The 27,071-nt window shown below is 36.6% G+C and overlaps 1 protein-coding gene across 7 annotated transcripts in view; it reads left to right on the forward strand.

The window, feature by feature from the left end:
* Window positions 1–27,071, forward strand: part of CCDC93 (coiled-coil domain containing 93) — a 56,317-nt gene that overhangs the window by 25,638 nt on the left and 3,608 nt on the right. For 6 of the 7 annotated variants that reach the window (XM_042827093.1, XM_042827092.1, XM_042827091.1 and 3 more), the window contains 18 exons: window positions 1,561–1,672; window positions 5,328–5,426; window positions 5,820–5,876; window positions 8,937–9,037; window positions 10,735–10,827; window positions 10,922–10,970; window positions 11,289–11,339; window positions 12,285–12,371; window positions 15,415–15,531; window positions 17,604–17,666; window positions 17,914–17,987; window positions 18,533–18,614; window positions 19,497–19,568; window positions 20,786–20,857; window positions 21,138–21,246; window positions 23,447–23,529; window positions 24,941–24,978; window positions 26,470–26,554. In XM_042827093.1, coding sequence (XP_042683027.1) covers window positions 1,561–1,672; window positions 5,328–5,426; window positions 5,820–5,876; window positions 8,937–9,037; window positions 10,735–10,827; window positions 10,922–10,970; window positions 11,289–11,339; window positions 12,285–12,371; window positions 15,415–15,531; window positions 17,604–17,666; window positions 17,914–17,987; window positions 18,533–18,614; window positions 19,497–19,568; window positions 20,786–20,857; window positions 21,138–21,246; window positions 23,447–23,529; window positions 24,941–24,978; window positions 26,470–26,554 — 1,444 coding nt within the window. Of the gene's footprint in view, window positions 1–1,560; window positions 1,673–5,327; window positions 5,427–5,819; window positions 5,877–8,936; window positions 9,038–10,271; window positions 10,312–10,734; window positions 10,828–10,921; window positions 10,971–11,288; window positions 11,340–12,284; window positions 12,372–15,414; window positions 15,532–17,603; window positions 17,667–17,913; window positions 17,988–18,532; window positions 18,615–19,496; window positions 19,569–20,785; window positions 20,858–21,137; window positions 21,247–23,446; window positions 23,530–24,940; window positions 24,979–26,469; window positions 26,555–27,071 lie in introns of all 7 variants that reach the window. The other variant, XM_042827090.1, reaches the window with a different exon arrangement.

Consider the following 27,071-nt stretch of genomic DNA (forward strand, 5'->3'; position numbering starts at 1 on the left):
TCTGATTCCTCTGTCTGATTCCTCTGTCTGATTCCTCTGTCTGATTCTGGGTTGCAACTGTAGGCATCAGCAGACAGAATCTAAAGCATGACATTGTTGCCAAAACAGTTACCTATCCTTATTGTGTCCTAATGAGACCATTTTGTTTCAGTATAATTTCTCATGCAAGGAATTCACAGGGATTAGCGGGTTTAGGAGTATTTAGAAAGGCTGTGAAAATCATTTATGAGAAAAATTATGAGAGAATCAATTCTGAACTGCATTATTTCTTTGTGTTTCTGTGATAAGAGCCATAGTTAAAGTTCGTGGAAAGTAAGTTATAGTTATAGAAGTTATAGAAGAGACTTACTTTCTCCATGTAGTTGGAAGGAGTCTGTACTGTTTTCTCAAAAATCATTTAGCATTGGCAAGACTTTAATGCATTTAGAAATAAAATTTGTTGGTACTCCATTAAATTTAGAACTACTCGATCATCACAGCTACATAAAGCAAAAAAACACACAATTAAATTTAGACGAGCGATGAAGATGGTAGTGGTGGGTTTTCTTGTTCTGGGTTTTTTTGTTGTTAGCTGCCAAGAAAATGTTTCTTACCCTTAAGAACAGGAAATAATTAAGTTATTCTTAAAATGTTCTTTTCTCTCTCCAACTGACTGCATGTAAAAGTGGCGAAACAAAAACCAAGCTTAACTCCCACAGCAGCAGAAATGATTTATTTGTATTTTGTAAAGGCACTATTCCAAGACTCTAGTCTGTCTCATCCCTCTTCTTCCTCTTCGTTTCTGTCAGAGTATCAGTTGTCCATCTGATCTGAGCAGTACAGGATATCACTGAAGTCGGTACTGGGCCACTTAATTGTTTTCCTTCATGGGAAAATCTAATTTCTCCACGTTCATTCTTGATGCTGACACCTGCTTTAAAATGCAGTGTAGAGTACGGGCAGCAAAAAAGGCCTCGCTCTACAATGAGGGATTTTTTTGGAAGCAGAATGGTGTTCTTGTAAGTGGATGCTTTGTTAGAGTAACCTTTTCATTTCACCAGATCGGAGTGAAATAATTGCTGGTAAATTCAGTTTTATCCACTTCAAACCACAACCATATGAACTGTACTCTGCTTAGCAGTTAGGTGTAGTACATATTTGTACTCCTAAACTTTCAGTAATGACATTGGGATAATTTGGCAGTTTTATTTAACGAATTTTTAAGTCCTTAGAAGGGATGTTTTAGTCTTTGAATGCTTATCTTTTACAGAGTATTGCTAAAAGACAGCATACACACGTAGAAATAAACACTGTATCTAGCATTTTGTATCTTAGGTGAGCAATTTCATCTGAAATGACAGGTGATTTAATCATTGCTGGGGAATATATAGTGCAATGTAGAAGTTACTCTGTAACTGAAAGTTAGAGCTGTATGCAATGGAAGCCACTAGAGGGAACTTTCTAACTGCTAATTGTGTTTGCAGAAATAATTGGAAATTTTCAAGAGAAAATTGGGGTACATGTGCATTTGTGTTCATCTGTTTTTGTTTTGTTACTTTTTTTTTTTTTTCCTCCTAATAGTGCCTTAACTGAAAAAATTGTGTCAGTATTACCAAAAATGAAGTGTCCTCATCGTTTGGAACCGCATCAGATCCAGGGTCTGGATTTCATTCATATATTTCCTGTTGTACAGGTAATAATTGTGCTATGTATCAATACTTTGCTGAAAAAGGCCATAAAATTTGCATTCAGACTTTAACAAGGTTCCATACCATAGTACTGTTTGTCTCTTTATTTAACTTTGAAATGAGTAATGATAGAAAGGTAGTTCAAATGAATGCTTTTGGAGAGCTGAATGGCATTATAGATGTTTAGTATAGTATAGTATTAGTACAGTATAGTTTAGTATAGATTATAGATAAGAAAAACACAGATACTGAATTCTTTGAAGTGTCTCTTGTGGTATTTGTCTGCTTAAAAGACCTGAAAGACTGTATGAGTGGAAAAATAAATTCCTCTGATGTGACCTTACAGCACAGACTGCTGTGTGTTTGCTGAGCAGCACTGACCGCATGCATGCTCATAGTTCTCCATTTTATTAAGATTCAGACTGACATGTGATAAGTTCCATTTACATGTGGTATCTTAAGAATGCTTGGTATGTTATTATCATTCTTCAGACTTTAACTTCATCTGCACACAAAAACGTATTCCTCATAAACGGAAAGCGGAGGCAGTCTGGCCAGGCTGTTTCTTTATCTCCTTTCCTCCTTCCTGTGAAAGAGTGTAGCAAGCAAGAGTTTCATATAAATTCCAGTTTATAAGAAGCAAGGAGAACTTCCTGGTTTTCTTATCTTGTAGTGAGAGGCTCTTGAGGGAAATTACTCTTAACTCTCTTTCCCCCAGACATGCGACTAGTACACAGCTTTCAAGCTGTAATCTTCCTGCTTACAGAGGTAAACTTGTATTTTGTCAATGTGATTTTGTGCTTCTGAACTTCTATCCTACTGGTGAAGAAAACCTACCTCAGATTAATTTCTTGCCCTGATCAATTTGAAATGATAATAATTGGCTACATATATCGTATAAATGACATCTCTCACGGGAAGAATAATTCCTGTCCTAAAGTGAAAATGTAAATTATTACTTCTGCTCCAAAAAATGTAGCACCAGGTATTCTTTTCTCTTAACCTCCTTTGTCCAAAATTTGATTTAGGATGTTACTTCTGGACACTCAGTCTTAATTGCTAGTACAGCTAATCCATGCTTGGTCAAGAAAGTCTTTCTTGGTGAACCTAAGTTGTTGGTTTAAAAGATCATTTTCTGGAAACGTGGCTTTCTGTCATTTTCTGGAAGGCCGCAGGATCTTAACAGGCCTAAGACACCACGGCTTATAGGAATTGTGTATTTGATAATGACACTTCACTCAATTCATAGCTGAATTCAATATTCACTTACTAACTATAAATCACAAGGCAGTCCTCAGGTGATACAGAAGCTCTTTCCCCTGCTTAGAGTTGTGTTCCAAAAGCTTTTGCACTGTGCAAGCTAGTCCAGTGAACTCAATAGCAGGAATTTAGCTGAATCCTTCTGAATAGGAAGAATTAAATTGTCCTGGCTCACTGCCACAGGCTGTAAAAGATTTTTTTCTTTTTTAAAAAATGGGGGGAAAAAAGCCTTAAAAATTCAGAACCCAGTGAGCAGATATGGTCAAGTTCTTCTGAGTGAATTCTGCTTGTGTTTACAGAGAAAAGTACATACACAATCTTGTGTGAAGGTGTGCTTTGCAATTTATAGCTTATATTTTGAGCTCTCTTGTTGTCAGCATGCTCCCTTCGCTTTCGTGTTTATAGCGCAGAAAACTGGTTTTGGCTCAAACTTGAATCCCAAGTTGGATCTGATCTCTGATGTGACCTGCTGCACAGGCTGTCAACAGCTCACAGGATTTATCTTCTCTGACAGTATTTAAAGTGTACTTGAGTCTCCTGTGGCTTTTTGTGTGGTCTTATAAATATCTCAAGAAATGTTTTTGTCTTTCGCAGGCATATGGTTCTTGAAAACTTCATAGGCTCAAAGTTGCATTGTTTCACAATGGAGCTGTAGTTTGTGAAAAAGATCAATGATCTGTAACAGGAAAAAATAGTTGAAATGTGTAGAGCCTAGATGTAGTGGCTTCTACCTGGGGCAGAGCCAATACTCATGAGGTCACATCCTAGTGGTGTGCTATGGACTAATGAGGAAAGACAGATTCTGTGCTGGGTCCTAGCACTGAGAGCCCAGATCTGTTCAGCTCGTGATTATGTCCAATTCCAGCCCATTTGCCTCCACTCTGACTGCTCACATGGGCTGTGAACATTTCAAGCTTGCTTTGTAGAAGAATGTCCGCATACTATGTACAAGCTACCTGGACAATCTTTGTTTTAAAGTGTGCTCCTGAAGGAATCTTTGGAGTAAATAGGGGTATACCTGCCTGCATGCAGAGTATAGTCTTGTTTTTGTGTCTGTGCTGTAAGCACATTACTGTCTGGAACCAAAGGCTGTGCCGTAAGTAGTGAAGCAAAGGGACAACCCTGGTGGCTCATATAGCATAGTAGTGTTTTGACTATAGAATGTGATATAATTTTTGCTGGCTGATAGAATGGATGTCATGGTCTGGTGAGTTTGAGCTACACTGACTGTTCCATGGTATAAACAGAAATGCCAGAAAACTGAAGTTCCACAGTTTTGTGTACTACTGTGGTTTTGCTCTATATTACGGAAGTACAATGTTAATAGTGTTTAACAAGTAGTAATGATGAATACTATTGAAAATCTAATTACTTAGTATCCTGGTCGCACATACATTGTAAAAGTGTGTTACTAGCTAAAAGTGTGCTACTGTGAAGTAGTAGCTTCCTCCTGCTAGGATATGAAGTTTCTCCAAATCATATTATTAGAAGGGGTAAGGAGGGCTGTAGATCTTCTGGGGGAAGTCAATTATTGATTTCTTTTTTTTTTTTTTTTTCTTCCTTAAAAATGCAAGCTAAATGAATAATGCTGAAAGTGATACATGCTTATTTGCATTTCAGAGACTCATCATTTTTCTTTTTGGAATACATTTAGTTGAGATGCTAATATTTGGATCACACAAATCGATCTTGGTAGAATTCAGATGAACTTTACTTGTAGTTGTGAAGATTTCATGGTGTTTATAAATCAGTTTGACAGCTGAGAATTTCTAGTAGTTGAAGCTTCAATACTTTCCATACTTCTTGTAAGAAATTAATTAAAATATAAAAGCAATTCAGTATATGAGAAATTGCACTACAAGCTAACTATAGGGGAAATCATGAAGGAGCATAACTAATTCTGCAGTACAGTTTAAAATCACATACATAGAAGTGTTTTGGGGGGGGTATCTGGCCCCTTTCCAAGAAGTGTGGAAGGGGAGTCAGTTCAGTCTTTAGCCTGTTGAGCCCCTCTGTAATGTGAACAGAGTGGCTCAGAAGTGATTTGTGTTGTACAATATAAGAAATTCAGCAGAATGAAGGTTGTTTAGGTGTTTACATGTGAAATTACAACTGCAAGGGAAGCCATGTGATTTCTTATAATTTCTTATTAGTTGTGTGATTCGACCTTTCATTCCTCTCTTTAATTCGTAGAGGAATCGCCAACGTGATGCTTATACAGTAGCTAATGCTGGTCTTTATTTATCCTTTTATTAGGAGTAGTCCTTCAGTTACCGTTTTCACAAATAAATTTTCTTGTTTGTGTTTTTCTTTATTGTATTAAAAACAATTATGCAGCAGTTCAATGTTGGTTATTGTTGTCTTCCTTCCTTTTCCCACTGATGCGGATTTATTTTTCAGTGGCTGGTGAAACGTGCAATAGAAACAAGGGAAGAAATGGGGGACTATATCCGTTCTTACTCTATATCACAGTTTCAAAAAACTCATAGACTTCCAGAGGTAAGACAGAAAATAGTTTGCTTTTCTGTTACAGTATGTAGAATGCCTGGGTGCAGTATCAGCATCACAGCTCTGTGAAGTGTTCATGCCAACTTTCTTTTTCTGTAATGTAGTAATGAGATCCCCTGGAAGGACTAGGCTTGCATAAATGTCAGATACTGTATAAGCAGAGACCAAAAAGACTGCCACTCTGGATACAGTTTTAAAGATGTGCCTACCTAGCAGATGTGAGGAACAAATATTTTTTCTGCTATAGGAAATCACTAGCATTTCAGCAAACAATTGGTCAACTCAGTTAGAAAGTATCTGACAAATTTGTTTGCTAAACTTATTACAATGGTTGAGATTAAGTCTTCATTCCTGGTATTTTTAATCACCTCTGATGTCTTGCAGGATGATGAATTTATGCAAAGAAAAGAGAAGGCTATCAAAACAGTTACTGATATCTTTGTAAGTAAATTATTATTATTTTCTAATGATCAAGAAGCAAGCAATTTTAGTAATGAATGATAGTGTTTGGTTTAATTCTGCTTGAAGCATCTGCTCCTGGATTTTCTCCTGAGAAGCTCCTATGCTGAATATCGTTCTCAGGAAGGGTTACAGAAGACAACACTTGATGTTGGAAACCTTTTAGGTACATCTAGGTAAACCACCAACACAGTGCAAGGTGTTCCATGCTATCAAACATATCACAGGGTTGCTTACAGGTTGTTCAGCCTTCACTGGGCTGTTTGTCTGAAGCCATCAGCAACTGGGCTTAATTTATTTTGAATTTTATCAAAATGGCAGTGATGTCTTGAGTTTAAATGTCTGCATTTCAGACCTTGTCGTTTTTACTGTTTTGAGTTAGCGGTGAAAATATACAACATGCTTCATGGAAGTTATCTTCAGGTAGCAAATGTTGATTTGGAAAGATGGTATCCATTGGGTTCTTCCTCCTTCAATCCAGATCCTCCAACTCTGTTTATATATTTGACAATATTTTTAACAAATGCTTCCAAGATGTGTCATTGCCTCTTATCTGAATTCAGATGCCTGGCTAATAGCTCAAATTTCTGTCCTTGCTTGCTGTCTTATTTTTGCCAGCTTGCTTGCAAACGTGTTTTGAGAAATGATGATAAATGTAGGTGTGCTTTGAATAGGGCACTACCAGGAGTCTTCCAAAAAGTGGTGAAAATGCTGTTCGTCTGGGAAAATCACTGCTATTTCAGGCAGCTCCTGCCAGGTGTTCTACACTCTCATTTTTTTTGTGGTTTTATTTGTGGATAGAGGTGTTAAGTGCTGGTATGATGGGCAATGTGATCACTTGTTTAGTGGACTGCACCAGGCAAATCATCTTATTCTTTTGTCATATTTTGGAGGCATTTATTTTTCCAAATGAACTACATGAGTACTGCTGAACTGAATGTTATGTGGTTGAATTAATGTATGTTTTAAAAGGGTGTTGCTGTAAATGTCCTCAGATGATGACCGATGTATGATCTCTCACTAATACGTTTGAATACTTATTTCTGCCATGACAGTTTTAATTACAGGCATTAGTAACTGTTGTTACCCATTTCAGGATGGTGTGGGTTTTTTTTGTTCTTGAGATATTTTTGTTTGTCAGTTTTGTTGGATTGTTTGGGTTTTTTCTGGGGGGTGGAGGGAGTTATCTCCATCATAAATGGGTGTGATTGTTTTATCTGTATACCAGTACAACCTTCTAAACAGAGGGAACAGAAGATTAATTCATGAGATCTTTTAAGGTATCAACACATGAGTGTAGTCCAGAGGAATGTGGAGAGTGAATTTTAAGGGGAAAAGGCACACAAGCTTTCCTGTCTGTCTGTCGAAACTGGAAGGAAGGATATAATCTCAAGACTTCTGCAGGTCACCTTTAAATTGCCTTACAATGGAATTGGAAGAGAAATCAACTTTCCTAAAAGAGAATCACCATGTGTGAAAGATTAGGCTGTTGTCTGAATTCATCATTAGACCTGTGCTCTAAGGACCTGCCCTTCTTTACTCAGAGGGACAGTACAGTGTGATTTATGGTCCCAAGGTTAGAAAAGGGAATATTAAATATCAGTAATGGTTATTACAGTAAGTACTGCCGTAGAAAGTGTCTATTAAATGGAAATTCTCTTACAGTGACTTTGTTCAAGTACTTGATTGGCTAATGCCAAGGCTAATGTTAATGGTACAGTGGCTGCACTTTATATATAGTATTTTGTACCACCGTAAAAGCTATGACTTTGATTGCTTTTCTGTGGGTGTGCAAATGCATGTTGTGGAGTTTCTTCATGGCAAAAGGCTTGTTGATGTTACTGGTAAAAATGTAACAAGGTTTGAAACAAAGATGACAGAAATTCAGTTTGGAAACAAGTGAAAAATTGTAAAGATAACTTCTAAATTCAGGAGAAATTTGCCAAGGAATAATATTCTGATTTGTTTAAAATCTCTATTTTGGGATTATGTGTCTTTGAAAGAGGTTGAAAACTGGTTTAGCAAGGTTAAAGTTCAAGAAGTGTAGAAAATCAGTTTGTGTTGTATACAAGATTATATCAAGCAAAGCATAGTCACTTTTATTTTCCTTTGCAACTTCTTGCATTGAATCATTTGTCCTGCATGAATAGAATTGTTTGAAGCTAAGCGTATTAAAAAAAGCATATATAAAAAGCACAAGCTTCAACTCCATCTTTTATTTTAGTTATGTGTTTGTTTTAACCATTCTGAGCCTGGCTCTTGAGGGGTTTTAAATTATTCCAATGTAAAACAAACCAAAGGAAATAAAGCTGTTGCTTTTTGTTGTTGACTCTTTGGTAATGATGATGAAGTTTTTCTCTGCTGTGATGAAGGTTGGAACTCCCTCTCAGGGGGGGAAAAAAAAAGAAAAGGATAAGAGTAAATGTCAACTTGTGGTGTTCCATGAATCCTTGTTTTGTTGATGGATTGTCATCCAGCTCTAAGATCACCCTAGGATAATAGCACAAGATTTTAGCAAAAAGATTTGTTAAGATATTTTTGTTCCTTAAATGGCAGTAGGATCTGCTTTAGTTCTTGTGACTGGATAAATCTGTGGTGACTGTGTAGATAATGGTTATGTTTAATTAATATCATTATAAGTAGAACTGACTAGTAAAAGAGGAAACATTCTATACCTTGGTAAATTGTAGAACCTTCATTACTTTTTTCAGTAGACATTTGTTGTGTTGTTTCTCTTTTTTTTTTTTTTTTAATATGATTAAGGAGAAGGTTGAAGAAATGATGTTTCTTGTTAAATAACTCATTCTAGTTTCTTTAAAATGTGGAAAAACAGATTCTGTTGCACATGGAAATGAATTTAGTGTAACATTTTGTGTAATTCCAAAAAAAAAACCCCAGGAAGTATCAGGTGTTGAAGTACATTGAGTTTGAAAACAAGCAATGTTAAAATGCCACTATAAGTAGTAATGCTTTGCTTATTTATTTATTCAGTAAAAAATGCTTTCTGCGAGCTCTGACTTCATCCACTGTCTTGTCTGACAGGAGGTTTACAAACCCCAGAGAAAATACAAACGTCAGAAGGGGGCTGAAGAACTGGTAGATGAGGAATCAAAGGTTCACGCTACGCTTCTTGAATATGGCAGGTGAAAGACTTGGTTTGTTTGAGGGTTTTATGTTGTGTACATTTAAAAATTGATCATGTTTTGTTTTTAATTCTACTTGAGAATCAAGCTTTCAGATATAGTCCAGTCAGGTTTCAGACTTATTTTACTCATCCTGTTCCCCTGTGAACTCTATGCTATATATATGTATATGGACAATGAACCATGTTGTATCACCATTGGGAACCCATTTTCTGACTTTGCCCCTTTAGTGAGTTATGTTTATTGAATGTACTTATTCTTTGCTCCTTAAAAATGGCTTATGCAATGATGACAATACTGTTGAATATTTCTATATTAAAACAGCTTTATACATATTCTGTGGGAGGGTGATGCTCTATCACTTTGCCTACGTTGCTGAGCTTTAAAATGCAGAGAGAACATACTGTTGGTGAATTCTTGAAAACTTGGAGTTATGCTGTCATAAAATAGGACTGAATTTACCCCTTAAGTGTGAGTATTGAATAAATGGAGAACAAGTGACAGTTACACTTTTAGCTTTGAGCCATTAAAGTCATAAATAGTCCTGCTTCTGCAGTAGTTAAGGAATTAAAGAGTTGTAGCTGTGATCTAGTCATATAGAAAGCATCGTTCTTTGTGACTGGTATGCTTTGGGTTTAGTGCTTCATAAGTGTGTCTAAGTTGCTCAGCTCTAAAATTCCTTTCTACCTGATTTTTATTTAAGATAGTATTTCTAAATTAGCAACATAATTCAAAGATCAATTTCGCCTCTCCAGAAAAAGAGGTAGAAAATTGTGAGTATATCTTTGAGGCTCTGAACACTGAGCTTCACAAAGAAATTACAGTTTCATCAAAGCACGTAAGACTGTTTTTTCTGAGGAGTGTAGATTGTACTTACAATTTCCTAAGGCCTTTCTAGAATTCAGAAGCTAATTGTTCAGGATTAAATTCTGACTGAAAGGAGAACAGCCCTTTTGCCCTTTATGTCCCAACATTGTAAGAAGAGTCTAGATGTACAAATCATGATGGAAAGAGTGGACTGAGGTGGAATTGTTCTGTAAATATGCTGTAGTACCTGCTTATTTCATTAATGTAAAGAATTCCAAAACTAACATGAGCATGGCTTTGGATGCTATTTTTGTTTAATGAATCACTTTTTAGTGAATCTTATCAGTAAAAACTGATAGCAGTTTAATTTCTTTGTGGGAGTTGGAGACAACAATGTGTTTATTTCATGTTACTGTTATTCTTTTAGGAGGTATGGATTTAGCAGACAAGCAGGAAAAACAGAACAGGTGAAAAACTTTTGAACTTTTAAAACATGCTCAAATTTTTAGAATAATTGCATTGCTTTTGTTGGAGCATTGGTTGCTGTAACATCTTAAAGATATACAACATCGTATTTCGGTTTGCACAATTGGCTTGTGGGGCTGGTAGTTCTCAGAAGATTATGGAATAATGGATCTGTGCCAAAGATGTGTCTAGCCAGCCAGGGACACTGTCTTGAAGAGCTAGAATACTTATGAAGTGTGAAAAGGCTGTCATGAAAATGAAATGATGTGTGAGGCTGTTCCAGTAGCTGAAATGTTTCCATAACTGGAACATAGTAGATCTGGGTTTTTTTATTGTTGTTATTTTCTTTTTTCTCCTTGCTATCTGTATTAATACTTTAGATTACTGGAATTAGATTTAATATTTTCTTAATTTCTCTTCAAAAGACTGAAGATAAGAAAATTATGCTACCCTCAGGGCTTGCAGCAGCAGGAAAAGCTGAGCCTTGTGATGAAGATGACCTTCGGGCAGCTGAAGAGGTGTGTCATCTGTCTAAATAGGCGTGGATGAAACTAACTGGTGGGGAGGGAAACAGTTATCACTGATCTCCTCTATCATTGTCATTCGCTTCAGGAAGGAAGATTTCTGTGCTTGCTTTCCTGAAGAGAATATGGAACTTGAAGTCAGTGTCCCAGAATTAAACGTTTATTGGTATTCAGTAACAAAAAAGTAAATTCTGCTTTGGACTCTGAGCATTTTTAGGAGGTAAAGGTTTGGGTTGATACAGGAGCTGCAGGCTAACTTACAGTATGTACTCTTATGAAGAGTTTTTCTGTATTTGGTAGTTTCAGACACCTCTGAATTAACTTTCACAGATTTACTATCCCATTACATGCATTAAAATACCCGTTATGTTATATTAGTTGTATACATATATGTCAATAGTCAGAGATAAGTTAGGTAATAGAAGATTTGTGTAATACCTGTTGTTTTATCCTAGCTTCGCATTAAAACTCTGATGACTGGAATGGCTGCAATGGCAACAGAAGAGGTAAACAATGTCTAAAATTGATACAGCTTTATTTAAATTGTGGTTGGTTATGTTTTAGCAGTCACAGTTCATATTCATCATCAGTGTTTCTACTTTGTCAGGCTCCATAGTACATGGATATGATGAACTGTTATGATACAGGGGTGAGGATATTCATGCAAATTTTAGTACAGTTTTCTCCAGTCTTGAATTGTTTTCATTCTTGGAAAATGGAGCAGTACAACATTATCATTTTGGCACTTATTTTCTAGTTGTCATTCACTCTTTATGGTAATTATTCCAAAAATCAAGTTACTTGTGAGTCTAAAGTCTTGGAATTATTATGCATTTAAATGTTCATGAAGAGAGTGCATGTAAAGATGGTTGTATTAGGAAGACAATAATTCTTAACGAGGCTGATAACTTAATCCTGGTAAAATAATTGAAACAAGTGCCTCTTTCAAATGTTATTTACACGGAGAATTTAAGGGGAAAGATGTCACAGTGCAGCTACCTGAGATACAGTATGATCTTATTTTATTCATCTTATGAAGACAGCCAGCTGAATAATCATTTTATGGGGGAGAGTGGAGGAAAATTGCATGCATTTCATGGTATTTTTCGAAGTACTGATAAATATTAGAAACAATACCATTAGAATAATGTGTTTGGAAAAAAAACAACTGGCATTGTGTTCTCAGTTAAAAGTCCTAGTTGCCTGCAGTAAATCTATATGTAATGGAACTTCTAGACTGCAGTAATCTTGAAATTTCTTTGGGTGAGAGGAATGGGAAGAAATTCACATTTAAGAGTTGCTTCAGTTTATCATGATATCTCAGAAGAAAAGGCATTATTTTGTCTGATCTCAATGTTGATTGAAATGTTCAGAGCACGGTGAAATTGCCCTGTGAAAAGAACAGGCAGTTCCAAAACTCTCAGTATTTTGTCACTTTGATACAATTGCAGGGCAAGTTGACAGCAAGCACAGTAGGACAGATAGTTGGACTCCAGTCGGATGAGATCAAGCAAATAGTGTCAGAATATGCTGAAAAGGTAAGTGTGTTTCCTGATTAAGATTTACTAAGTCGTGATTGATAGCTTGTTAATTAAAGCTTCCAAATCAGTTGCTTTGATTGCCTTAAAACAATGCTGTTTTATATATGCTGTGTATGACAGCACAGTCAGGATTCAGGGAAGTATTTCAGTTAGACTTAAACATGCATAATCTTTTGGCAGAGTGTGTATTTTGAATTACATTCACAAGCATCTTGGGTGTCAAGCAGCTTCTTAAACTTCTTCAGGGATAAAGGGCCTGTGCCCTTATATGTTGAAATCAGAGATGTAAACTCAATGCTTTTTATAGCGTTAAGTACAGAAATAGTTTGTTTCCAATTATCACTTGTTCTGGATCTGTCATTCTCAATCTAGTATTATAAAAAAAGACAAATTTTTATTGCTTTAAAAGTCGGAGGCGTATATTAGCTCTGCTCATTGTGTTCATCTGTGATTGTTTTCTTTACAGTAATGTGAGAAGAAAATCTAGCTCTTCAAGCAATTAATACATATAATACATCACTGCCAGTGATGAGTTATAGGTTGCTCTTATTTGTCCAATAGTCTTCTCATATTTCTTCTTTTTTGTTGACACTTATGAGGTATGGAGCTTTCCCATTTGGGAGATAAACCCTATAACTCAACAGAGTCTATATCAAATTCTTGGCCTTTCTTTATTATAAAAGATTGGAAGAACAGAAGTCCAGGGGTCATATTTCAATGTTACATTTCTTCTGCTCTGAGAAGAGGCAGCAAGACCTTGACTATTACAGTAGAACAATGATTAATACTCTGGGAAGTAAGAACTGATTCAAGTCAAGCCAAAAACATATCGCTTTTCAAATCTACTGGATTTGGAAAAAAAAAAAAAAAAAAAAAAAAAAGGGTGTGTGCATGCATACACCAGGAAAAGAGAACTAAGGATGTTACCAAACAGCTTATTAAAGCAACAACAGCACTCATGTACTGTTCTAATAATTTTAACCCCTTGTAACTATTCATACTCTGAAGAATGGAGGAAGTGCTTGTTTGTCTGTCAAAGTTTTAATAGAATCCACAGGTGCATTTCCTGTGAAGAGAGCTGGCAAGCAGAAATCTAGATCTGATTTTGCCATTTGTTAAGACTGTTCTTACAAGATTGTATTTTTGCTGAAGATCAATGGATGCAGCTTTCTGCTCACCCGGTTAACTTTGTAAATTCGAAGGAATGATAGCTTTTTATTAGCCCATCCATTGCAGCTTTTTAAAGGATAATTACTCAAAGTAGCATTGAATTTTACTGTTAGAGGGATTATCTCTCCGATCATTTACTGATATTCCCATTCATAGAGGAAGCTTTGAGACCTTCAGTGCAAGTTCATAGAGAGGAATGCAAAACGTATTGATCTACATTCTTTGTGGATTTGTCAGTAACCTCAATTGCTTTCCTGTTTTTCTTCTGATCATGTTTATAAAACATTGGAAAAACAGTTGATTCAGATTGAATCCTTCTAGGAGGACATAGAAAGTACAGTGAGAAAAAAGCTGTTCCTTCTGTGTTTTCATCACAACGATTTTTACATTACAAAGAATGCCATGTGGGAAGTTATTTCTAGTAGAGAAAACCTAAATATTTTATTAATGCTATAGATTTCTACTTCTCTTTCTTCTTTTATCTGGGGCATAATTGAAATTAATATGTGCATGGTAGAAATGAGGAGAAATAGGGGTATGGCTGCACTTCATACGCTTCCTCAGAAGACTTTAATGAATTTAACTGGAACTGTGTGTTGCCAATTATGTTCTATATGGATTCATATTAATTTTATTTTATTTTATTTTATTTTTGCAAGATCAGTCTCAGACTGGTTTAGCTAACATTTCTTTCTCTCACATTTCCAGTTTTCTTGGTTTGCATGTAATGTGTGTACTGCCCATTCCAGTACCTGACCACTCTTTCAGAGAAGAAATTTTTCTAATATCCAGTCTGAACCTCTCCTGGCATAACTTGAGGCCATTCCCTCTTGTTCTATTGCTAGTTGGGCAGAAGAGGCTGACCTCCACCTCGCAGCAAACTCCCTTCAGGGAGTTGTAGAGAATAAGGTCACCCCTGAGCCTTCTCTTCTCCAGACTGAAAAATCTCAGTTCCCTCAGCCATTCCTTTTAAGACTTGTGCTGCAGACCCTCATAGCTTCATTGCCATTCTCTGGATGCGCTTCAGGGCCTCAATGTATTTCTTGTAGTGAGGGGCCCAAAACTGAGCACAGTGTGCAAGTTGTGGCCTCGCGAGAACTGAGTGCAAGGGATTGATCAAATCCCTGATAATACGGGAAGTAAATCTTGGTGTGTATCTTTTTCATATAGTGTTGCAGGTGTTGTTTAGAGGCATTATTTCTTTTCCTAATTAGGTGGAAAGAAAGTACGCGACTTGTTAGGATAGATGTCAGAATTAGATGTCAGAATTACTTCACAAAAGTAAAATAAAAATAAATAAAAGCTTAGAGAGGTAAACGTAATTACCTCACTGAGTATGTCATTGTCATTCAGTTTGCTGCATCTATGCCAGTGTTTCAGTATCTAAAGACAACTGTTGGATGCTTTTTAGAGTTCTGGATTTACGTATTGAGGTGTGGATAATCTCCTGTTCAAGAAGTTGAGGAAATACCATACTGAAGCATACTTACACTGAAGCAATGCTGCTGCTTAAGAAGATCTTCGGCATGTTTGGATTTGTTTGTGGTGCTGCTGTTCTTGTTTAAAAACCCTAGTAGGTTTAACTGTATTGCTGATGCAGTATACTACAATTAAGTAATTATTGCAGTATTTTTATCCATTGCCACAGCACCTCACTAACTTAAATTACCTAATCTTTTGGGATGTAATTTAGTTATTTGACTGCTTTCTTACCTTGGTGTAATAAGTCATTGTTTCTGTTGGACCATGGGACACAGTTCTTGATGAGGAATATCTCAAGTGTGCTCCAGTTTGGCATCTCCTTAGCTACGGTAGAGGCAAAAAACATTTGAAATGAGGTTCAATAGTCTGTTACTGTTGTTTATTTTAGCAGTCTGAGCTTTCTGCTGAGGAGCGACCAGAAAGGCTTGGAGCTGCTCAGCAACACAGAAGGAAGGTGGCATCTCTGAATAAGCAGATTTTGCAGAAAACCAAACTCCTGGAAGAGGTAAGAATTGTGTGGGGGGATCAAAGAAGAAAACATTGATAAATGTGGGGGATGGCAGGAGAGACTAGTAAGTGATCTTGGCAGTTGTGGGTGAGTCTTGCAGCTGTTTTATGCTGTATTCTTATAATCCTGAAAGCAGGATGGATCCCCAGTGTCTGAGATGTTCAAAATCATTTTCTGTTTTCTGGAGTAGGTATTTTTGACCTTCTACAAAATTGTAGCAGAGTGTAGCTGCTGAAGTAGTAATACAGAATATTCCTGTAACTTGGTGTATGCTGAGCGGATTACCTTTTAATTTCTGGTGCAAGTCACTTCCTTTACCCATTTTCCTGGTGTATGCATAAATGTATTTGCTTCCTTTCCACACACTACTGAGAAGGCTGCAGTTTGCAGTGGAGAGAAAATGAGCTTGTAAATCTCTGATAATGTACTGATAAAATAGCGGAGTCCTTAATTAGAAACCTATTTTTAGTTTCCAGATGAACTTTGTATCCACAGGAATACGTAAATATTTCCTTAGTCTTGTAATGCTCTTTGCCATTTTAACAGTTGAGGGCCATTGAATTCTGTATTGGTTATTTTCAGTACATAACAGTCTGTGTTACGTTTTTGTACAGAAGGAAGTACTGGCAGCTGTAAGCCAAATATAATTCTTTCATCACTTTACTAAAGTAAAAATTTCCTAGCTGATCTTCTTTTGCCATTTGCCAAAGGCAGCTTTTGTGGGGTAAGATAGAAGAAGCTGAAATCAGTGGTAGTCAAGACTTCCTCTTAAAATGTGATTGTGAAATTCGTGTTGCAGTACTGCAGATAGTTCTGGCAAGAGTTCTCCTATCAAATAGCTCTTTAATTTTTGTGTCAGTTTTCATGAAATGTGGACTTTGGGCTTAAATTAGGATTTTGTTAAACTAGCTCAAATTTGGCCTATTGGTGAGAAATATAAAAATTGTAATATAAAAAAAAATAATGCTCTAAGTTTCCCTATGGATAAGAATGAGTAAGGTGTTTGGTCACAGCTCCACGTTGTGAATGGCAACATAAAACATCAGGAAAAGAAGTGAATCAGAAAGCCAAACATGCATTTCTTTATGTGCAGCGCTTCTGCTTATCTTTTCTACCCCTTGTCCTATTTCTGTTGTTTCTGCTTGTGATGTTACATTAAACTGTAAGTACTTTAGAGAAAGGGGAGCCTACAAATAGGAGGGGAGTCAACTCTCTGAAAGGGTTGATAAGTGCAGGTCAAAGGGAAGTGGTTTTAAGTTGAGGGAGGGGAGATTTAGGTTGGATGTCAGGGAGGAAATTCTCTACTAGAGAGAGAGTGGTGAGGTGCTGGAACAGGCTGCCCAGAGAGGTTGTGGATGCCCTGTGCCTGGAGGTGTTCAAGGCCAGGTGGGATGGGGCCCTGGGCAGCCTGGTCCAGTATTAAATGTGGAAGTTGGTGGCCCTGCATGTGGCAGGGGGGTTGGAGATTCATGATCCTTGAGGTCCCTTCCAACCCTGGCCATTCTGTGATTCTGTATGTGTGTGATTCTGTGTGATACTAAGCTATCTGACAAAGTGAAATAGTCTGTGGCATTTTGGTAACTCCCTACTTAATGAATTTTCCATTGTTTCCCAAAATAAAATCAAATAACCACTTGCTTTATTGGTATGGACAGGTCTGTGGTCTCATGATGTTTTTATGTAAGTCTTGAATCACCCTAGCTTATTTGGAGGAGTGGAAAATGGGACTCTCTTTTTTGCCTGGAACTTGGCTATCATAGCCAGGCTAAATAACTTCAGCAGAGATTCAGTCCAATAAGTTACAAAAGGGATTCCAGCAGAAAAGTAAAAGCTGCTGTTCATTCTAGAATCTGATACATCAAGAAGGACGGGTGGAAAGTATTTGCTGCTAGTAATTGTTCAGATTACCTAGAATGAAATGGACTCGGACAAGAAAATACCTTGATTGTGATGATTTGCCTGTTGTTTAACAGATACCCATTATCAGCATTTCAAATATTGCTATTCTGTGTAACAGATGAAATTATCATGGATTTAGAATCATACTCTGTTCTTTCTCCTCATAATAGCTGCAAGCTAAATGTGCTGATCTACAGGCAAAATGTACTGAAGCAAAAAAGACATTAAGTGAGGTAATCTTTTTTTTTTTTTTTCTGTGCACTTACTCTAGCTGAGAATTCTTTTAAGAAGTTTTATGTGGAGGGATGTATTAAATGGGAAAGCTGATTGATAACTTTTATGTTAAGAAAGTTTTGAGTTTGTAAATTTCTACTTTTCTGGTCCCAAAGAAACTGATTTTATTTTATTTATTAAATTACCTAGAAAGGGAGACCTTTTTGTGATGCTGTTATGAGGATTACTATTAATTACATTTCTTAGGTCAAGAGTTACAGTGAAAAGCTGGACAAAGAACTAGCAGCCTTAGAAACAATAGAATCCCAAGCAGATTCCAGGTAAGTTTGCATGTTCTCCTTTGTAGCTTTTGAAGTTATGAAAAATGATGGTTTTAAAATGTCATTCGTTATGTCTTGCTTTTTCAACCTAAGCAAAGGATTATTGTTTAGAAAAATAAATTCTCTAGCTTTCTTCCACTAGTCAGAAGATTAGCAAGTAATTAATTCAGAGTGGAAAAATCTCAATCTGTAGTTGAAAGTAATTGTAGATATTTAAATAAAGCAAAAGCACAAGTAACACTAAACACGCATTTGCGGCCTTCCTATTTTGATATTCTTTATACTTGAAACCTTAATCTTGCATAGATTAAATAGGGTGCTCTCTCAAAATTTCCACAGTAATGAGATTAGAATATCACAAAACATCAAAATACTGAGGTAGTATCAGATTTTTTCTTTGTACTTCATGATACTTGGATTTTTAATTTACATAGACTTTACTGTAAAGTTGTATAGAACTAAGCCTGTTCTGATGTCTTTTAGTTCTCCATCTGCTTAAATTAGAAATGAAGACTAATGCAGTTTTTCTTGGTCTTCAAATTTAGTGTGTTACAGAATCTGCGAACTCTGGTAGCCATGAATGAAAACCTCAAAAGCCAGGAGCAAGAATTTAAAGCACACTGTAGGGTAAGTTTTAGTTTCTTAGAAGACAATGTGTTTACAACTCGGTAAGCAAGCATAATACTTTCTCCTGTTCTGTCCTTTCTTCCCATTTCCCCCATTCCATCTTCTTAGATGAGCCAGCAATGACCTGAGGAGCCCAGTGTCAAAGTGGAAATCTTGTTGAAAGCCCCTAGCTTTGGAGCAAACCACTAGAGATACAAAAACTGAGATAAATCTGTTACAGTTTCGAGAGTAGTGTTTCAGCTTGGCTGCTTAATTGTAGTTTATTACTGCTGTGTTTATGGGCTGCCTAGAAATATGATCAGAGAGATTTGTTTTCATTCTCATCTATTTAAACAGTAGGGGATGGAATTTAATGGAATGAAAAGAAGTGAACAGGCATACTGCACTCTGGTAGATACTGAGCACAGAAACCTCATTTTCTTATACGAACATTTTGGAAAATTCTGAAGAATTCTGATGGAAATGACCTTGCAGCTAACTTTAGGTTCATTCATTGTTAGGAATAGCATGCATTGCAGCTCTGTGTCATGCTGTTGCTGTTGTAGTATTTTTCCTTAGTTTCCTTACTTGTTTCCTTAGCTTTTCATTTTCTATGTCACTCATTGAATGTTATACCTAGCAGAGTATATTTGCAAGTATATTTACAAGTAAGAAATAAATCTTTTCCTGTGTTTGATAAAAGTAGATATTCAATTTTATGTAATGAGTCGTAAAGCATGCTTAATCCTGGGGACAGGAGTTGCTTTTGGGTCTTCAAAATTTTTGACGCATATTGTCAGCACCACCTTTGTTACACTTGTATGATATCAAGCCTCCTGCCATCCCCTTTTTTAGAGAGTAGGTCTCAATTAAAAGCAATATAAACTCTTTTTTTTTAAATAGGAAGAAATGGAGCGGCTTCAACAAGATATTGAGAATTTGAAAGCTGAGGCAGCAGAAAATGGGGAGGAAGAGGTAAATAGCAAATGTGTGAAGAGCTTATTTTCAATTTGTGTTTTAAAATGCTGTTTTATGTCTTTCTGACTTGGGCACATTCTAGTTAGGATAAAAAGACCTGTTGCAATTTCTGAACAATTCCGTTCTCCACCACTGGTAAAGCCACAGTTCAGGCTGGTAAACAATAAAGTACAATAGAATAAAAATCACCACAGTATTTTTCATTCTTCTTGCTACAACGCATGGGGCAAATTCATGTGTATTTTTGTCTCTTTTACTTTTTTTTTTTTTTTTTGTAGTATCAGAGAAGAATCTCTGGGTGTTGTATTACGAGCAGTGCATATTTACAGCGTAAACAGGTCCTCCTCAGAAAATACGTTTGTTCTGGAGGTCTTTTTCCCTTAAGGTAGATAGATTCGAAGGATGGAGGCACAAGTTTTCAGTGGCTCAGAACACTGCATACGTTTGCAGCTATCTGAAATTAGGTGTAACACCAGTGTGACCGTACTGATGTCAGTGAATAATGAATGAACAGAAAATGAAACACTCGACTTAATTGTTTTGATGAGTAAACATTTGATATATTTATGTGCCAGAAATCAGGTAGATTATGGGTTCAGTGATGCTGCTGTCCTTCTGAACACAGCATGAAAAAATGAAAATGTAACTTAAATATTTAAAGAAGAGAAAGTGATATATGCTTGCTGCAGGAAGTGTAGAATACATCAGAGAGTTTGCGTTCTGTCTTGGGCTGTGTTTATCCTTATCCTTCTGGAGGTTGGTGGCCCTGCCTGTGGTGGGGGGGGGGGGGTCTAGAACTTGTTGATCCTTGGGGTCCATTCCAACCTAAACCATTCTATGATTCTCTGAACCCTGCTGGTGAATCAAAGTGTACACTGAGTGTACACTAAACGTTTGCACAGTGGTTACAGAGTATCTTTGGATACACTTCATTTTGTGTAAGTACTGCAAGCAGTAGAAAAACAGCTGACAAATCTTAAAAACTAAAATGTAAAAGTGTTAGCTTGTTTGCAGTGAAAGATGAAAATTGTTTCAAATTTTTAAATGTAGATTTTGGATCATCATTTAAAAAAATAGCAAGCGATGATGGTGTTCTAGTGGGAGCCATTCAGTGGTAGATGCAAATACATACAGAACTCAACCTGCACATTTTTGTAATTGCAGCTCTCGTTTGTCGCTGTAATCCACAATTGTTTTGGGTTCTCAAATTCTAGGAGCCGAATAAGCTCATAGACCAGCAATACAAAACTGAGAAAGAAAAACTCCAGAAGATACGGCTATTGTTGGTAAGTCTGTGAACTTACTTGGACAAAATGATTGAAGTTTTTTCTTACCCTGTCACTTTTAATACTAATTTTACTTTTTGTTGTAATTAAAAGAAAAATTAAAAATCACAAATCATTTACAAAATAATATTGTGCCTCAGCCAACACTTTAAAAAAAAAAAAAACAAAAGCCAACAAACATTAATTGTTTAGTAAGAAAGTACTGCGTGGGGGGCTTCATCCATTTTAAGAAGAGAACAAGAAGAGGCTTTGTTTTCTCCCCTCCTAACTTTCTATTCAGGCACGAAGAAACAGAGAAATAGCGATTTTACAGCGCAAGATTGATGAAGTACCCAGCCGAGCAGAGCTAACACAGTATCAGAAGAGATTTATTGAACTTTACAGTCAGGGTATGTATATCAAGCAGGAACATTCTACTGAAGGCTAATGCCCCAGAAGGAGGGCAATTGCATTTTAAACTTCTGGTTTGTAACAACAGCAGTTGCAAATTCTGTGGACTTTAGGGGTGGTTTGATATTCATGTTATATACACTACTTTCAACGTTTTATAAGCTGGCTATAAGAATTCTCTTGTGGGCAAAACTTGACGTACAAGATTTTTGGAGTAAATTCTGGTTATAACAGGTTCAGTCATATAGATCAATGACAAGTGTGTTTAGAAAGTCCTTAATTTGCTATATACAAATGAAGTAGATTTAGATTGCTTTGAATTTCCTGGAACTTTGTTTTCTGTAGCACAAAATAAATGCAGTGACTTTGAATAATGCTGTGCTCAGTCTTCTGGCCAGGAACCTGCTCTACCCAGGCTAATGTTTATTAGAAAATAGAGCTGAGAATTTGTAGCAAATCTTCCTGAGAATTGTGGGGTTTTTTTTTTGTTTTGTTTTGTTTTCTTAGGAGATTTTTCATTCAGTTTCAGGAGATCTTTAGAATTGCCAAAAACAGGTTTTTGGACTTCTGGGTCCAAGGTATTTTGGACAGGGCAACCTTCACAGGTACCTTCCAACCTCAGTGGTTCTGTTCTGGAATGCTTCTAAGTTTCACTATTCCATGCTATTAAATATAAACGTGGGTGTGTGTATATATGTATATTATTATCACTGCCAGTGCTGCTACAAGATAAGGAGGAGCTGCAGGAAAGGAGAGGTTTGCGAAACACTTCAATTTGGCAGAAAGTCCTGCAAAAACAGAAGTAATCAAAACAGTATAAGCCTGTTGGAGGTCCTTCTCTTCATGCAGTTCTTCAAGCAGCAGTCTGATTTCAAAGCAGCGGCAGTTGGAAAGTCTCTCTGTAGAGTGTGCTGAACAGCCCTTACTGATTTTCCAGCCTATCCCAGCCTTTCCTGAATTGATGCTTTCAGGCTCTGAGTGCTCAGTATGCTTTTTAGAATACAGGGTTTGTTGCAGCAGTGGAAAAGCTCTCTGCTCACAACTCATGCTGCAGAAGTAGTCAGTGCTGATTTTCTGTCACCAAAACATTCAACTCTGGGATGTGAACAGCTGTTTGGCTTCAGCTGGAAAACGTCATCAAGCAGTAGGACTTCCTTTAAGAAACTAGATTTTTAATGATGTTATGACATGACAAGAGAGTTGTGCTGTCTATTAGTGACTCTATGAAAACCTTAGTCCAATATATTCGAAAAAGGTCTTGTTTAAAGACGACAACTTGTTAGCTGTTAGAGTTTAATATGATGATTTCAGTCTAATTTAGCTTACTCGTGACATTTGGAATGATTTATATCATTAAGTCATTTGATCTTTTTAAACCCCTACTTGTTTTCTTGGTTCAGAATTCTACACAGTGCTTGATATGTTAACTGAAATAATTTTTGCCAGTTATTCCTCTCCGTTGAGCTTTTTCCCACCATCTTAGGTTTCCTTAATCAGTGGAGATCTGAAGAAGAGGTGAGCGCTTCAGAGACTTGAGTATCAATCATTAGCTTGTAGGCCCAAATGAAAGGTGTTACTTTCCCCACTGAGCTGTGACCAGCATTTGATATGCTCACCTACAACATTTTTTTGAAAAGAGAATAGCATGTAATTCTATCAGCTTAAATGTAACTGTAAAGAGGGAAAAAAAGCTTTCACTGTTTTAAAGCCTCCTTGAGCATCTTGCACATTCACATCTTGGAAGATGCAGTTTAATGTACTCTGGTTTCTTGCACACAGTACTGTCAGAAAGTCTGTACCACTGCAATCTGTGACCCACCAGAGACAAGTTATCTAGGGTAACTGTTAGCAGCACAGCAGCCTGTATTGTCTAAAGATAAAGCTTGTGAAGGAAGAATGAGCGGACAGTGGTAAGGAAGCACAGCAGACAGTGCCAATGTACATTTGCATAATGTACGTAAAGGTCTATCAGTAGCTGGGATTAAAGATTCATCAGTGTTGTTTTGGAGTTCAGTTCTCATAAAATCTGGAAGCTCCAAACCCTGCTGGAGGTTCAAATGCAGAGGAAATATTCTTCCAGAATGTATTAAAGAGTGAGTTCCATTATTGATAGCAGTGTATTATACAAAGCCTGTGGAATACTTGTATAGGTTCCATTTCACTCATGCTCTTTTATTCTACCTTTTCTTTTCTTTGCAGTCTCAGCAACTCACAAAGAAACAAAGCAGTTCTTTACTCTTTATAATACACTGGATGATAAAAAAGTATATTTGGAAAAGGAGGTAAGAAAGTGTTGCTGCTGTTTTCTAAATATTCTGTGCAGGAGAAAGTGAAAGCTAAGTAGAAACTCTCTATTTAGAGAATTATCAGTCTTTGAAAGTAAAATTGAGTTGGCTTATACGAGTATTTTTGATGTTGAGGTGGGAATGATCTGTGTTGTAAAAGGTACGTTTGTTAGTAAAGCATGTTTAAACTGCTCACTGTGCAAACAAAACAACGTTTGGTGAGCAAATCTCTCTCTGCTTAGTTTGTGAGACCAAGTGGTTGTCAAATTTATGACAACAAAAAGATACCTGTTTTTGAAGTTATTGAATGACCGTTTCCGTCCCTTAAGTGGTGAATTCTAATATGTGTGCTAGATGGTTTTCAGTTTAGAAAATCAGTAGTTTATGTGACTCTTTAGATGGCACGTGAACAACTGATGGAGTAGGTCTAAAAGCAGAAATGTTCTTCAGCAATTAGCTTATGCTGCATGTAACTTCCAAGTTCCACGCTTCATTTGCGTGGATATAATTTCAAAAGGCAAATAAACTGTTCAAGCATTTCATTTAGCTTAATGTCAATCATGAGAGAGATGTTTATATGATTTCTTATGCAGTCATAGCTTAAAATGCTTTTAAATTGAATTTTCCATTATCTTTGCTTCACGGGGTTTATAGTCTGGCTTTCATTGTTGTGCAGGGTAACACATCAGCATTCTTACTGTGCAACAGTTGTGCTGTTTTACTTTTCATTACTTGGCTGTTTTGTGGTATAAACTGTAGAACTGCATTCTTAAACACAAGCTTGTTGGAAATATTTCAGGGCAGGGATGTAGATTTGGCAAGTATCGATGAGTCACGCAGTGATTTCTTTCCTCTGAGTAACAGAAATCTTTAAGCGTTGTAGCTTTGGAATCCGCTCAGAATTTGTTTCATAGTAGAGTCAGGAACAGCTTGAGGTTCTGCAATGCACATGCCTATTGCTATTGCATTTATATGGAAGACTGTAGATTTGAGGGAGGTCAGTTCAGCTTTCTTGTAGCAGTTAAAAGCAAATGGTTCAGTTTGCAGCGCTTAGATCTGTTCAGTACATTTCCAAGTATTCATCATAAGGAGAAACTGCTTGGAAGGTTTAACTGCAGGAGACTTGGGAGAGGTATTGATGAGAAATTCCATGAGGAGTATCATTCATTGCTAATTAGTGAATTTTAGTGCTCTTAGCAATCTTTAATAGTAAGAAAAAAACAGGCAGTTTGATCAGCTGGGTGAGCTATCCCAAGAACAACAAAATAACTCCTGCTAATGTTGTTACAGATTTTTCTTTGTCTTATTTAAGTACGGTGTCCATATCTTGTAGCCGGAGCTACTCATACTGATATCAAAATATCAGCTATTTTCTTTTCTTTCTTTTTTTTTTTTCTTTAATTCACAGGTCAATTTACTGAATTCTATCCATGACAACTTTCATCAGTAAGTAATGGTAATTTTTTTCTTGATAGTTGCAGTGAGTAGTACGGCTGGTTGGAAAAATAGGAGGGGGAATGAGTAATGGACTCTAAAAATGCGTTACAATATTTTATTAACTTAAACTATTTAACAAAATAGTTTATTAATTCTGTTTAAGCCAATGTTTGGGGAATTTCAGACTTGGAATTACTGAACTTTCATAGCCAACAGATGTTTTTAATATCTGGCTGTTCAGTTGCGATTGTGTAAAGAAATTTCAGTCTTAATTTTCCTGGCATTAATTTAAATATCTTTCTCCATTTTTTGAAGCTGTAGTTATATTATGTACAAAACATTAGATTCAGACATATTTCAGATGTTTTTTATAGACTAACTCAGTATTTAAAAGGTTTGATGAAGTGTGAAGTCAAATCATAGTTCATTTGGACACTTCAGGTCAAAATACCATCTGTGATGCAGCCAACGTTTATTTCTCTCTGGTGCTTTTTTGACTTTGGGGGAAAAAATTCCAGTGTGAATTTTGTCACAGCAGTACAGTAGAGTCGTAGGAGAGGAGATGATCTCTTAATTTTTAAATAATTCTTCTTTTTATGTCTTTTCATAATTCTGTTGTGACTCTTTTTTTTTTTTTCTCCTGAGTAAGTAATTATCTCTATAATACAGATTCACCAGGGTGGGAAAAGACCTCCAAGATCATCCAGTCCAACTCTCCATTATCACCAATATTTCTCACTAAACCATGTGCAACACAGCACCACGAGCATAAACATTTGTGCTGTTTTATGTTGACTCAGTCATTTTCAATTTTTATTTTGTTAGTGTCATATTCAAAATTGTAACTACAATAGAAACAAGCCCAAACAATTAAGTATTTCAAGTGTTTTCCATTGCAGCAGGAATTGTAGATGTGTTCTGCTCAGTGATGATATCCTTTTGAGTCCAGTCAGTAGAATCCAATATTGTAATTGACAGCTGGGATTTGGTTGGCTGCATTGATGGGTAGGGGGTGGTATTTTCTTTGTTTCCCATTATCTGTTCAAGATAAGTTACAAGCCCATAATTACTTCAGGACTTTTCCTGTCTGGACACAAAATACTGGTTTAAAATATTAACTGTTCTCCTAGTTCTCCAATCGTCTTCTACATATTTGAATCAGCTGCTTTTCTTACAAGTTTGTGCTCTTGGTCAGTTAGTAGCAATTTATTTCTTGAAAACACATGCAAGAGTAGAACTGTCAGAGAGAACTCTGGTGATGAGCTCTGTAGTCTCTGTTCCCATCTGATAGTTTATATCACCTGAAGAGCTGCGCTTTTACTTGAAGTCAGAGATTAAAAAGATTATTTTTTTTTACACAGAATTCTAAGTAATGCAAACGCTTGAACATCAGTGAATACACAGGGTAATTGTAGATGAGATGCATTGTCCCACATGCGTATCAGTTTGGTTTTTTTTTTTTTGTTTTGTTTTTGTTTGTTTTGTTTTGTCTTTCTCCAGAGCAATGGCATCTTCTGGTTCTCGTGAGCAGTTCTTACGACAGATGGAGCAGATTGTGGAAGGCATCAAACAGAATCGAATGAAGGTCTGAGACACTTCTCACTTACTCTAACAGAACCTGAAAATTATTTCAGAAAAGCCTCTTGGACAATAATTGTGCGTGGCAAAATTCAGTTTGTGAGGTGCAAATTAAGCAAGCATATTACAAGTATTATTTTTTCCCTATCCATCAGAAACTGCTCACTGCTGAAATGTAAGTGAATAGAGTAGAAGAGAGGTACTGTTAAGGGAGAGCTACTCTGCTGATGGGAATTTTATATTCTTTGTTACTGGCCTTGTAGTGATGTAGATGCTTGAAATGGCTGCATATACCCAAAGTCTCACTGATGTCCCTAAGGTCCATGGGAATTTTTTTCCAGTTGGAAAATGCAGTAGTACAGCTGTGCCTATGTTAGACTCACTTTCTGGTGTTAAGTAGATTTAGAAAAGTGCGTTGTGCCCATGGGTCAAGTGAAAGGGCTTTGTGGGTGTGCAGAGCCCAAGAGTTACTGCAGAGAAGGCAGACTTGCTTCTGGTAACACTGAGAGGCTGTTCTGTGAAAG

Source organism: Centrocercus urophasianus, unplaced genomic scaffold (assembly GCF_019232065.1).
Source record: "Centrocercus urophasianus isolate 14NV4802_14NV808 unplaced genomic scaffold, USGS_Curo_1.0 seq_28, whole genome shotgun sequence".
In the NCBI taxonomy this organism is placed as follows: domain Eukaryota; kingdom Metazoa; phylum Chordata; class Aves; order Galliformes; family Phasianidae; genus Centrocercus; species Centrocercus urophasianus.